The sequence below is a fragment of the Myiozetetes cayanensis genome, unplaced genomic scaffold (genome assembly GCF_022539395.1).
Source record: "Myiozetetes cayanensis isolate MyiCay16 unplaced genomic scaffold, myiCay2020 scf5-8, whole genome shotgun sequence".
Lineage (NCBI taxonomy): Eukaryota > Metazoa > Chordata > Aves > Passeriformes > Tyrannidae > Myiozetetes > Myiozetetes cayanensis.
The window spans coordinates 112,304,276-112,317,945 of NW_026087742.1; the positions used below are offsets into that span (position 1 = coordinate 112,304,276).

At 46.4% G+C, this 13,670-nt stretch overlaps 1 protein-coding gene across 7 annotated transcripts in view; it reads right to left on the reverse strand.

Moving 5' to 3' along the window:
* The window catches only part of PDE9A (phosphodiesterase 9A), a 50,491-nt gene that overhangs the window by 13,169 nt on the left and 23,652 nt on the right, over positions 1-13,670 (reverse strand). For 4 of the 7 annotated variants that reach the window (XM_050331879.1, XM_050331883.1, XM_050331881.1 and 1 more), the window contains 5 exons: positions 13,490-13,544; positions 12,575-12,645; positions 8,368-8,452; positions 3,963-4,044; positions 1,594-1,668 (listed from right to left, as the gene is read on the reverse strand). In XM_050331879.1, the coding sequence (XP_050187836.1) occupies positions 1,594-1,668; positions 3,963-4,044; positions 8,368-8,452; positions 12,575-12,645; positions 13,490-13,544 (368 nt within the window). The remainder of the gene's footprint in view (positions 1-1,593; positions 1,669-3,962; positions 4,045-8,367; positions 8,453-12,574; positions 12,646-13,489; positions 13,545-13,670) is intronic. The other 3 variants (XM_050331880.1, XM_050331884.1, XM_050331885.1) reach the window with 1 other exon arrangement.

Here is a 13,670-nt window from a genome sequence, read left to right on the forward strand (position 1 = left end):
TTGATCAGCAGCAAAAGCTTGAATGTGGGACTTCTTTAAGGCTTGAAAGTGAGAGGGCATTTGAGAAAGGGAACACAGGGTTTTGCTGCATAGCTCTGTTTACCGAGATGCTGCAGAGCACATTATTCATTTGCTTACAGATGATTATGGTTTATGACCTGCCTGTCCCACACGTGGGCAAACGCTGATTGCTCAACAAGCATTGACAGAATTGAAATATTCTCTGTAAACACAAACCAGAGCTAAAAGGGTGAGATAAACCCCATATGGTGCTCAGCTCAGTAGAGCTTGTGTGGAGTCTTATTTTTGAGCAGCACTCCTCCTTGCAGGGCATGTCTAATCCCCACACCCTCATGCTGGCCTCCTTCATGCCTCCATATAGTGTTTCCTATAGTACTCTGAATGAGTTACTGTGCTAAAATACTAAACCCTCAGCACACAAGAATCCGTGGATAATGGGTTTTGTTTCTCCTTATTCTTTCTTAATAGTCAGAACAACGAGCCAACAGTGTTATGGTCCACCTGTGAGAGTGTAATTCCTCCTTGCTGCAAAGACCTGACAGGAATTTAAAAGCTGTGGGCAAGGCAGATGTATGGCCATGGCACAGAGGAAAAGGGGCTGGAGAGGGAGCAGTGGTTGCAGAGCACCTCTGACCACACAAGGGAAGCTCTGCCAGCCTCTGCAAAATGGGAGATGGACCTAAAGCCACCAGAGAGTCCTTCTCTTGTTCTACCAGACACAGGAAATATCCTGCAGGGAATATGATGTTCCTGTGGATGCAGTATGGGGTGTTTTTCCCTTGTCATGTTGGACTACAGGTGCTGAGTCAGAGTGGCTCTTGCATGCACAACATCTGACTGAGAAGGTAATTAGGGAGATTGCTGCTGGGAGTGCTGCTGGAACTACCCAAGCCTTCCCTGGGGGAAAAATCCAGCACCAAGTTTTTCCTGAGGGAGATTTGATTGTATTTGCTGAATCTGAATTCACATTTTATTACAAGCTGTCCCTTCTTAGTGTCCTTCTCCCTCATGTGTCTACAGAGGTTTAAACCTCCTGCAACACAAGTGGTGAGCCATGAATAATACCAGCCCCAGCAAGAAAAAGAAAGAAGAAAATGAAGCAAAAAGAAAATACTAATTGGTTGTGCAGACAGCTTTGCAACCTCTTCAGAACACCCTGCAATGTGATTCACACCCCTGGGCTGAAGGGGTGTGAATCAATGCGTGAACCTCTGCCTGCTGCCTTATTGATCTGAGTGGAGTTATTGATGATGTGCTTAAGCACACACTTCGCTAGGGATTGATCTGTTCAGACAAAATGGTATGAGAGAACTCATGTGGCAGTAATGAGAGAGCACCAGTTGTGGGACATCACTAGGAAGGGACTAAATTAAAGAGGAATCAGCTAATGATAATCAGTATAATCTACCTGGCATCTGTTAGGAAAAACTACTGTATGTAGTTTGTGTGACATGAAAATAAAAGAAGTGCATAGAATAAGAAGCAGAAAAGGGTGAAAGCACTGCAGACTGTCTCTCTTCTGGCCTTGTTGATTCTCAGAAAGTGCTAAGCCAGCTGACATGGCATCCCTACCTCGTTGGGCTCCCACAGCCAGACGTCAAAGGTTGGTTTCCGAAGCGCTTCGATGGTCTCCTGGGACAGCATGTACTGCAGACAAAAAGGCACTTGGCGTAAATAGGGGTGTCCCTGGCATGGGACCTGCTCTTGGAATGTCTCTGGGACTCATGGGGTTCCATTTATGAGGGATTTAGCCCATATTTCCCAAGGATCTCTCCCAGCTGACCTCTCCTTCTTCCCACCCGACCCTCCTCACCCTTCCCACCAGCTGCTCATGATCACGCCAGGATGTCCATGCCTGATGGATGGAGACCCTTCTGGAGCAGAGAGGTGCGGGGTTTGGGAAAAAAGAGAGGAGGAGAGCAGAGGTGTTATGGACAGGGAAGTGAGTAAATCCAGCATTGTAATATAAAAGACACAGATCCATCTCTGTCTGCACTGGTTCTGCTGCCTGCAGAGCACGTCTGGTTCTGCTGCCTGCATCCAGTTACGGCTGGATGGTGTGAAGTGTCTCTGCTTACAGTGTTAAATTAGCTGGTGGGTATGATATATTTATTTTCACATGATTTATGCTCTCGTTTTGAGTGTTTTTTCAAGAACGCCCACAGTTTCAAATTGGTTGTCAGCCTGAAAGATTCAAGTGATTTTTTATCATTATGCTCAGAAGCTTAAAACAAAAATCAAGCTCATTCACCAGTTACAACTGCATACAAAATGAAAAAAAAAGGAACATGGAGGGTTAAAAGACATGGGGAGATCAGAGCTCTGCAATTCATCTTTCCAAGACTCTATTCATCAGAGTCTTTCTGGGACTCAAAAACCTTGTGGCTTTGATTGTCCCATTTACCATGGCTGTCTCTAGTTTGGGATTACTGCCCTGAGCAGGTGAACGACATTTTCTGAGCCAACAAACTTTTCTGATACTTAATCCTAGGAGGAACAACATCAAAGATCAGTTTTCCTTCTTGAGGAGGCAAGCTTTGCATTTGCCTGTATTAAGTATATTCAGTGTGACGTTGTTCAAGAAAACTGCACAGCAGCAGCACAGATTTGTTGCTGAGTACAAGATGCAACAGTGTTGTGGTGACATCTCCTTTCAGGGTACTCACTGCTCCCCAGCCTCACTGGCACGAGACAAATCCAGCGCCTGGCAAGTGATGACAAATTTCGCAAACCCCTCAAAACTGAACCCAAACTTCTAAACCCACAACTCCCGTGAGCTTTGGCTCTAGGAATGATACAGAAACACAAACTACCAGTTTACTCTGCAGCCAACAGTGCAGCTCTTCGTAGCACCTGTTGTTAGTTCAAATATCCTAATATCAGAGCACTACATCAAGGTTTGATCTGATATATATATATATACTTATCCAGGGGGAAAAAAAATCTGGTCTAGAAATTATGTGTGTTGTGAAATCGTGTGCTAGTGTCAGGAGCACAAACCTCTTGGGCAAAAGTTAATTAAAAGAAATATAAGTCCCATGGTCTTTGCTCCAGAGACCTGGAGGTCACTTTTTGCCAGGCAGAGCAGAATAAACAGCAGGATTTACAGCTCGTTGCTCTGTAAGGCTCTGAAGGCAAATAATGCAAGGATTCATGTCCATGTCACACATCTGCATCACACGAGGATTTCAGAGTGGCTGAGCCAGCTTCGATGTGTGCAAGCCCAGGGTTCAACCATGATTTGCACACGTGTGAGCTGCTGTTTTGTCAAGGTGTGAGCTGGGCACTGAGCAGACACAACCTGGCAGCCTTTAATAACTCCTGAGGGCAAAGGCTGCTGGGGCGAGGGCCAAAAATTCCTGTGCTCTTCGTGGTTTCAGCCTCATTCATCACTTGTGCTTGCCCAGGAGACATTTTTCTTCCAGTGTTACTGTTTTCTCTAGCAAATACACTAACTCATTTTCACAGGGACAATGAATCACTCCAGAGAGAATCCAATGCCGCATTTTCTCTTCGTTTCCCTAGGTGAAGCATCCCCGTAAATTACTATTTAAATTAAAAAATAATCCATTAGGAGAGAACGGGAAGCAGCAGTACTTTCAATTAGAGTACCACATTGCAGGGCATTTTGGATCGTTGCTATGAGCGTGGAGAATAAACAAATATAACCAGACAAAGGAGCGTTAAATGTTGATGAATGCAGAATGTTCATTAACATTTCAAACACTAATGAGCTTTCAAGTATTAAAGACTACTGAGGATTGAACTTTAAGTCACCGCAGGCAACGACAGCTCTTTCCATTGGCTTGCAGGGCTTTTGGATCAGGCTTTGGATTTAGAATAACTGGGAGGTAATGGCTAGGGAGTTGTGCATTGTAAAGCAGAGCTTGTCAGGATGGCAACCATGTAGCAGGATTTTGGGGAAGGGCATTGAGTGGTACCTTTGGGTAGGACGGTACATCCCGCCGGGGAGCCGGTCTCTTGTTCTCATCCAAAAAGCTGTACTTGCAGGGACAGTTAGTCCTGAAATGAAATATTCATCTCTTAGCGTGTTGGGAACACGCCTTGAAAAATGCTGTAAGTACTCTTGTCTCTCAGTAGGCATCCCAGAGAATTACCCCACTCCCCAACCTCTCCCTTTCTAATGTGGTGCTGCTCAAATGCCTTAAAAGTGTGATCCTCCTTAGGATTTTCTCCCCTTGTGCAACACCTCTGTTGTCCCTTCTCCATCTATTTGCATTCAAGGGAGGAGGATCTGTCTTCAGGCCTGTATCCATGGAGACTCAATCACTCCTATTTAAACCAAGTAACTCTTCCTTTCAGCGCTGTCCGTGGCAGGCATCCTTCTCCAAGGCTGGCAGAGCCCTGCCAGGGACCACACTGGGTATGGACACTGGCTCACCTGAGCTTATTTACTAGTCTAGGGCACCCACTGAGCCTTATTGCAACAGCAATGAGGCACAGACTCGGCAGACACGTCTGCTTGGCTCCCCAGTCCTGGAGGAAGGGAGTCACTGCCAGAAATTAACAGATGATTAACACTTGCCTGGTTATTAACACCAGCACCCACTGTCAGTTACCTGTTCTTCCTTCCTCTGCAGATTGAAAAGCCAAGCTGAGCAGAGGACCAGGGCAGACCTCATCACCCTCTACAGCTCCCTGAAAGGAGGTTGTAGCCAGGTGGGGGTCGGGCTCTTCTCCCAGGTAACAGGAGGAAATGCCCTCAAGCTGCACCAGGGTGGTTCAGGTTGGGCATCAGGAAGAATTTTTTCACTGAAAGGGCTGTCAAGCATTGGAAGGGGCTGCCCAAGGAGCTGGTGGAGTCCCCATCCCTGGAGGTGTTCAAGGAACGACGGGATGTGGCACTCAGTGCTCTGGTCTAGTTGACAAGGTGGTGATTGGTCAAAGGCTGGACTTGACGATCTGGGGGTCTTTTCCAACCTAAATGATTCTGTGATTCTGTAACTGGTGGTGGGAGATGCCCAACAGCCTTCCAGCCTTCCAGAACATCGAGGTGCTGCACTGCAGCAGGAGAGCAGTTTCTTGTCTTACAGCTGCAATACTTTAACACAACACGTGTTTCCCAGGTATTTGTTCACATGGGCTTTATTAACTCTCCTGTGAGGCCAGCCTGCTTGCCTTTTGCATTTATAGACTCATGGAATGGTTTGGGTTGGAAGGGACCTTAAAGATCATCTACTTCCAAATCCCCTGCCATGGGCAGGGATGCCATTTAGTAGATCAGGTTGCTCAGGGCCCCATCCAACCTGGCCTCAGACAGTTCCAGGGATCTATCCCTGTAGTTCTAACATTTGGATTATCCTTTCTCATTTTTCAAGCCTCCTGCCAAAGGAAGCAAAAAGAAACCCCCAAAGAAGCCAAGCAAAGCATTCCGCTAACTTTATTTGTCCCTTTTATGACCATTTCATACATTCTGTATTGCACCTCTTTTTAGTGCTCCTCTCCTCTGTTGGGAATTGGTCCAGGTGTCTTTTCTGCTCTTAACACTGATGTCTGCTACCATTTCTGGTGGCAGTGTCTGAATCCTGTGAAAGTTATGTCTTCTTACAGTTCATGGGGGTCAGCTGACTTCAACCAGCTGCCTTTTCCTGCCCTGTTTGAGGAGATTCTCAGTTGGTGAAAAGCTGTCTTAATCGTTTCTAAAGCTGTTTCCTCAAAACTCCACTGTGTGGGGTATTAGTCGGATAAAAATAGTGAAATTGGGGCATTCCTTGCCCTAATTGGAGCTGACTACCAGGGTTAGCTGAGGGTCAGCCAAATATCTCTAATTCCCAGCTGTAGTGAGATATTGAAGCCTTCATCCCAGCACACTGGGGAACACACCAGAGCCAGGATGCATCAGACCTTCACAAATGTAAAACTGTGTCTGCAAATGATCATGATTTCAAATGACACTATAATGCTATTAGCATCTGCCAGTGGTGAGTGCAAAAGGCAGACAAGCAGAAAGAAAGCAATTTGAGGGGATGCAAATGGGGGCTGCTCCACTTTTTGAAGAGGGGAGATGCACAACTCACTGTGCACGATGACTTTCATAAACCTGGCTGCTCAACCTTACTCTGTCATTTGGAAACAGCAAATATAAGAATAGGTAAACACACAAGAACACAGCTGCGTCCACTGTGATGTTATTGAAGGAATAGATGCACTCACACATATTTATGTGCATTAATTAAATTCAGATGTGATCCCTAATTGCAACTGCAGTGCATTATCTAGGAAATGACACTGCACAGGGGATGACAGGTCTAAATAGGAGCAAATACATTTCCACTTGCCCTGGGATGCCTCTGTTCCCCCACTTATCTCATTCCAAGGGGAGAGAGATTGCTCAGCTGCTCTGATGTGAAGCATTCCTAGGCTGGGGTCACTTTAGGCTAGTGGCATGGCTCCTGTGGAGTTATGGTAGCTTGGGAATAGGGAATCCTCAGCAGATAGGGTCCCTCTTAATGGCCAGCCACCAAGGAGCATCCTCTGCTCAGTCTTGTAGCAAAGAAGTGAGTTGTAGCCACTGAACCTATCTACATCCTGCTGCTGCTTGGAGACCCAAGCCCTTAGGGTACAGATAACCATGGACAGGATTCTGGGCAAGGAGGAGAAGCCTCTGTGCATCTGGGAGGAGGAAGACCCAACTCCAGGTAACCCAGAGGAGCTGTGACAGGCAGCTGCCATAACGATGCGACACAAAGTGATGCTGAGCAGAGCGAGTTGGGCTCCTGCTTCAGCGAAAGCAGCTGTGCAATGTGAGCTCAGAGCAAGCCAGTGTGGGTGTCTGTGCCCACAAATACCTGCTGGTGAGCTCCACACCCATTTTTACCACAGCTTTCCAGCCTCACACCCCACGCTGGTCCCTGGCTTTTCTCATATCTCACTACGAGCCCTTGGTGAAGATCACACCCCAGCTGGAGCCACCTGCACTGGGCACACGTAGCACTCCCCATTCTGTCTGTTCTTGTTAACAGACTGCTGTTTATACTACAGAACATAGACTGCAAGGTGACAAGACCTGCAAAAAGGAATGAGTCATGGCTGCTGAGACAGTCTCGTACTTCCTCAAGTGCGTGGTGGCAACTGCGCGAACACAAAGTTGCCGTCACTTCTGGTTCTGCTCTTAATTTTCTATCCACCCTGTGCATCACTGTGGTCCTAAGTGCAGCTCTCCCAGCTCCCTACAGCAGCTGAAGGAAAGACAGACGGGCACACACATTATTCCCCATCACTCCCGGCACAAATCAGCGCACGAGTTTTGCGCCTGCTGCCAACCCGAGCTCTGAGTGTTCCAATGAGATTTCCTCGCACACCTCAACAAGAGATGCTGCAAGCCACAGGGCAAGCTGCAGTCCACCCTACTGGTATAAATCTTGGGCAGACCTGAGGTTGATAATGTTACTCTGCATTTATGCCAATATGACAGCTAAATTTGGCCTCAAGACTTAATGGGAATGTATTAACGTTGTGCCTCCTGACATATCTGGATAACAACATTTATAAAAGCGGGTGATTGTACAGTCTGAATCTTTTAGCAAATCTCCCACTGCCCTCAATAGGAAAGAGCTTTGATTAAAGGTCAGAGAACTTGACCCAAGATGAAGAAAATGAGAGAGGCTGTCAGGACAGCGTATTTACATTTGCTGAGAAAAATCCTCTTCTGCCACGTTTTGAAGAACATGGTATATCCCTCTTCAGCAACCTTCCTGGAAGTACTCCTAATCTCACAGTGATGATTTGTTTGTCCTAATGAGATATTTCAGCAACACAGGAGGGGCACTTTCCAGCCAAGAATATGTACTGTACAAAAAGCAATTTTTTTTCTGCTGGTGTTTTAATTGCAGCGAAACCAAGCTTCACAATCACAGGGAGCCCTTGAATTAGAAATTCCCAATTTCTTGTTGAATTTGAAATGGATGATTTATAATAGCGTGAGGTCATTATTAGAAGAGCTGCTACATATTTATTTGGTATTTTCCCAGAATATATTGGAGCTGATTCGAGTGTTAGCTGCTTCCCAACCAAACACTGCACTGTGCAGAAGTTCTTTTCCCATTCCCTCTCTCCCAGTAAATCTGGATGAAGAATTCCCACTCTGTGTGGTGAAAAATAACTGTTGCAAGACCTTTCTCTCTATTCCCATGGCCCAAGCTAATTTAACTGATGAATGGCAATAGATCTTCAAAATGTTAAATTAAAGCCACCGTCCTTAATGGTTATTGGTTTCCTTGCTCTTTTACTTCTAAGCCCAGAAGGTAACTCAGTTCTGTGGAAATGTTGCATTAGGGTTTGAAACCAGATCCTTATTTCTGTGGTCAGGTCCAAAGAAGAACTTACCTGCTGCTTCTTGCTGCCATTTCCTCCCTCATCTTTTTAATGTCGCGCTTGCATTTCTCAATCTCCACCACTTTCAGGCCTTCCACTGTCAACAAAGGGAAACAACAGGGGTGTTACCATGGCAAAAGTCGCAGGATCTCGTTTCAAAGAGCTTTTTAACAGTGGGGTTATCCAGTGAGCCAGCAAGCCCTTACAGACTGCCTTGGTTCTCACACATGCAGGTGCTGCCAGAGCGATATATCCTGGAAACCCACAGGAATTCTCTGCTGCCAATTTAGTTAATAGCCACAGTATTTTAATTCACAGAATGGCTGCAGCGTCTCAGCTTTTCCAGGATTGTTAGCAGCAGTCGGCTGCTCCGCTGCCTTCACTTCTCTGCTGCAGAACACGAATCAAAGGAAATCCTGAGCAAAAAACCCCTCCCGCGATGGGGTGATAAGAGCAGGCAAACACGTCCCGGTAGGATTAGAATTCCCATTAAGATAAAAGGTTTTAATTTGAAAGTTCCATGCAGAGCATTGAGGAGCTCTGGGCTGCACTGCCAGATAGAGAAAAAACAAAGCGAGAATGCAGGGGGGAGAGAAAAACGCTGAAAAGTTTTGCTCTAATGATTGATTTCTCTCTCTCTCTCTTTATTTTTTTTTGTTTTGTTTTGTTTTAGGTATTGAAAACCTGTCACTTTGTTTTGCCGATCGATTTTGTAATCAAAAGGCTATTCCTGCATGAGGCTCAAAAATCCTATATTTCCCTACTGCATGTAATTGTGAGAGCCACAAGGCAAAAGGTTTGATTGGCTGCTTATGCAGCACACACTTTATTCCACGTAGCCACGAGAACCCAACTCAGTGTGAGTATGAGAATATTCTCTTTTTTTTTCCCCCCTTATTGGAGTATTATTGTGCTCAAGGACATAACACAGCACCACTTATTAGGTATATGTCATTCATATGCACTCATTTCACAGCTCATTTGTTTGCTGGACTCACTGTTTGCATGGACAAGCTGTGGTTCAGGGAACTCCGGGGAATGTGCAATCGGGACAATCAGTATTCAGTAACTTTCTTGGAAAATCACAGTCTGAATCACGCTTATCTGGAGAGCAGCATGTAAGCGATAAAAACCTGCCTCGAAGGGCACAACTCTGTAGATAAGCAGAGACCCCAGTTTTGTTTTTGTTTTGCCAGTAACAACACAAAAACAGATTGTTGAAACTGGGAGAGGGGAAAGAGATGTGTATGAATCAAGCCCAAAATATTAGGACAGGAAAGGGAAAAGGGTTTGATTTACACTTGTTTACAGGAATACCCTCTGTTTTAAAATCCCATTTGCAAATTTATATTTTTTTGGTCTATCATTGTTACAAGCAATTTCTTTGGGTGATCACAATGTGATGATACAGGTAAGTTGCTGTCCTGCTTATCAGGCTCTTCACTCTGGATACCTGGCTGCTCTGTTTTGGGGTATTTTGTTCAACTGCTGATGATCAGCTGCAGCTGACCCACAGGCCCCTTGCTGCAGTGTGCCACTTTGGTTCATTGATCCAGGGGAAATCGTGGGTATCCCATTTGCCAAGCTGTCTAAATGGTGGCTGGTGCCTGTTTGAAGCAGTGGGAGCAAAGCAGAGTTATCAGAGCGACAGGGAAGGAGGGCAGGCAACTGCAGGGTGGGGGGCAATTCTGGTGCAAAGTGGCAGCCCCGAGCATTTTTTTTCATACTGCATCTCCTTGGTTTTCATCCCAAACCTCTCCAGGGGAGCAGAGAATTTACATAATTATTTTCTTAAGGTAGATGTGAGATGCTTGCAAATTGCAAAGGTTTTTTTTTTTTTTTGCCAGCCTCCTTATTCATGTGTGGGCTGCTGTGCAAACACTGGAGCAGAGCAAGTGAAGCCACGGGACAAGGCATTCCCAGCGCTTGCTCGGAGTGGACTCATTTTCCAAGGGGAAGTGACAAGCTTTAGCTGGGATTTTAAAATCAGTTAAAGAATTTGGCTCCTTGAAAACACATCTCTGACGTGGTCTCTAGACAGGAACGGGAAGGAAGCTGAGAACATTCCATGTGAGGTGCAGATGTAGCGCTGTCATGAGCACTTTTCCCCACACACACACGTCCCCCCACCCCGCCCCGGGGAAGAAATCCTGGAGATCACATGTGGAAGTGGTGGAAAAGGGATCTCTAAAGGAGGCAGGAGTAAAGGAAGGCAAAGTAAAAGCACAGTTCTTTTCACATTTGGCTTGCAAATGATAAATGGCCTTGTCATGCACACTGATTAAGGGGCCATTATATTATTCTGCAGCAAGAAATACCTTCTGAAAAGACCCTGTGCTGTCTAAATAAATCCTTGGGCTGAATCCAGCAATGAAACATGGCTCTTAAAAGCAACCTCTGGGAGCCCAGCTCTAGCAGGGAGGTTGGACACTCCCTTTCTCCCACAGTTTTGCTTTTCAAACACGACAGCCAGGGATTCTTTCAGAACGTTGCAGATTTAGCTCCACTGCAAACTCTGGAAGTCCAGTTTCGAGCAGATGGGTGCACTTGCAGACAGGCAACCCCAGGAGCTCCTTCCTTCCCACAGGCTGAGGCTGCTGGAGCTGGGACTGAGAGTGCTCAGGGAGACTGGCAGCAGATTGGTACATCAGATGTTAATTCCATCAGCAGAGAGAACCCTCCTTTGGGGACCAGGGAGTTCAGTTCACCTGCATGGCACAGCAGTTCAAGATAGGCTGTGTGCAAGTGCACAACTTTTTCCTGCTGGCAGTGTCATGATGTCCTTCCTTATCTCCCTCCACTGCCTTGGGTTGCCAATGCTGAAGGGCAGCATGTGTGCCAGGGATCCCAGGGGATCACCAGGAGTCAAAAGCAGCCTTTTTTGGCTGGGATAGTTGCTTCCCTGCGCTCCCAAGGGGATAGAAATACCCGCAGGAACGTTTGCCTCATTTGCTCTGGTCCATGGCATTTAGCTCTGAGCACTGGAGCTGGTCAGAAGTTTCACTGAAAATGCAGAGTGACTGAGCTAATTCCACCCCCCTCCTTCTTTTGGATAAAAGAATAAATCAGTGGAGCCCTGGGAAAAACAGCAGCCAAACAGACAGGAGGAATTCCTACTCAGGCTTTTTGCTGGGTTGTAGGCACACTGCAGGTTACCCCCTCCATGGACATCCCACAGCACCAGGAGCCTGAGGCTGGGCTGGCTGCAGGGAGAAGAAGGACATTTTTGCCTCTCCCTGCTGACAAAGGCATCAGTCTCACTGAGCAGCTTCAGGGTCAAGGTACCTTCTGGTCAGGGGAAGTTTCAGGAAAACAACTTCTTCCATGAAACAGAAACTTTTTTTTTTTTCTCTTTTTTTTTCTTTTTTTTTTTTCCCCAGACAGCTCTAGTGGAAAAGTGCTTTCTGCAGCTGCAGTGCTGGGAAAGGCTCTGCCCACTCCTGACTCCAATGCTGTGCATCCTCAAGGATGTGGCCTTTGGAATCAAAACGGTGCTGGGTGACAGCGCTTTATTCATACCCCTTCCCCGCCTCTCTGGGACCTGTGTTCTGCATAATATAGTGAAAACAACTCAGATACTGCACAGGGGGTTAAAAAAACAACCAAAAAAAACAGGATAGGAGCTCTTGGACCCGCTGAATTCAACGTGGTTATCGCACAGTAACGACATGGCTGTGTTACGGTGCAAGTATCCGACTGACAGGGGAGGAGGGCAGTGGTGTTCCCCCCTGGAATTGCAGACCAATTGCACCAGTGAGTGCTTTAAGGGGTCAGGGAGTGTGTGTGTAGAGGGATGGGGGGTCGCTGCTGGGTGCAGGGAGGTGACAGGATGCTGGGTCAGGGGGGACATGGGAGGACAGAGCAGGGGTCTGGGATGTGGAAGACGGAGAGGTGGGCAACGGAGACCTTCTGCCACAGGGACATGGGAACACGTCCCAAACATTTATTGGGCCCAAACATCAGCAGAGGGCTCGGGAGCCCCTCAGAGGGGAGGTTGGGAGGTGATTTGGGTGCTGGACACCAACCATCCCACGCTGGCCTCACTGTGCCACCACAGGCTCCCACCATCCCCACGCCTCATCCCACGTCGGCCTGCAGACTTTTGGGCTCAAGGCTGGCCAAATGATGAGGGATTAGGAAAACAGAGGGGGCTGTGATCATAGCAGGGGGGATTCTGAGGCACCGGTTCCCACTGCAATAGGAATAAAGGGACACTCACATTCAACCTTTTTCTCCAGCATTGCCAAGTGATTAGCTACTTCCGTTTTCAGCTCATTGATTTTAAAAACCCTGAAAAGAAAACCCTCATGTATTAATGTTATACATTTAGTGCTGCACCTACCCTAGGTACTAAAGGACTTTTGCTAGAAATGCCTATATTCTTCTAGAGGATGGATCTGCCCAACTGTGACTGCCACAAGGAAAAGCAAATTTTCCACGGAAATGCTAACATTTGGGCAGAAAATACTCCCGGGTTTAATTTGCGGAAAAATTAACAGCAAATGATCTTTTTATGGCCCTGGGAATGTACTGTGGCTCTGCAACACTTCATCACCCCCTCTCTCAGCAGTGACTTGCCACTGTACCCCCCCAGGGAAGCAAAGTTAAATTGATAATGCTTGGTCTAACAGCAGCGTCTTGGTGTCTGCACCCTCTGAAGCCCTCCTCCTCTCCTCCTTTCGAGTTACACTGGTGATTTGCTGAGCTGTGGTGGGATTGATCTGCCTTATTGAAACCAGCTGGAATAAAATAAGCAGCTGTACAGATGTTGAGAAATCCTCTCGGAGGAGAGACGTTTTTGGGTGATAAAGGGGAAAATGAAACAAATCAGATGATTTGACTGTTCAATGAAGTAGTATTTCTTTTGCTTCCTAAGAGGGAAGGAGCACAAGAAAAGCATTTATATTTCCTACTTCATCTCCTTTTTAGATCAAAGATAATCACCAAAATCGCTTTTGGTTTAAGCTACTGTATTGCTGTCAGCAGGAAATAACACGTGTCCCAGACCTAAATTTGGCAGGCAGAGTGGGATTTGAAAGAAGTCTTAAATGCCCCTCTGCCTCCTGTGAAAATTTCACTTCAGGCTGATAAAAGAAATAGCATTTTAAATTAATAATGATGTTCAACTTCTTACCTCGAGAACTGCTCTGCAATCTGTCCCAATAAATTCTGGAACAATTCTTCTTTCTCTGAAAAAAAAAAATCAGAGGTAGACATAAGAGAAAAACAGAGGAGAAAAGATGCCCTCAGCTCCCCTGCAATGTGATGTCCCCAGACTTCCAGCCCCGATGGTGAAGCATTTAGCCAAAAAATTG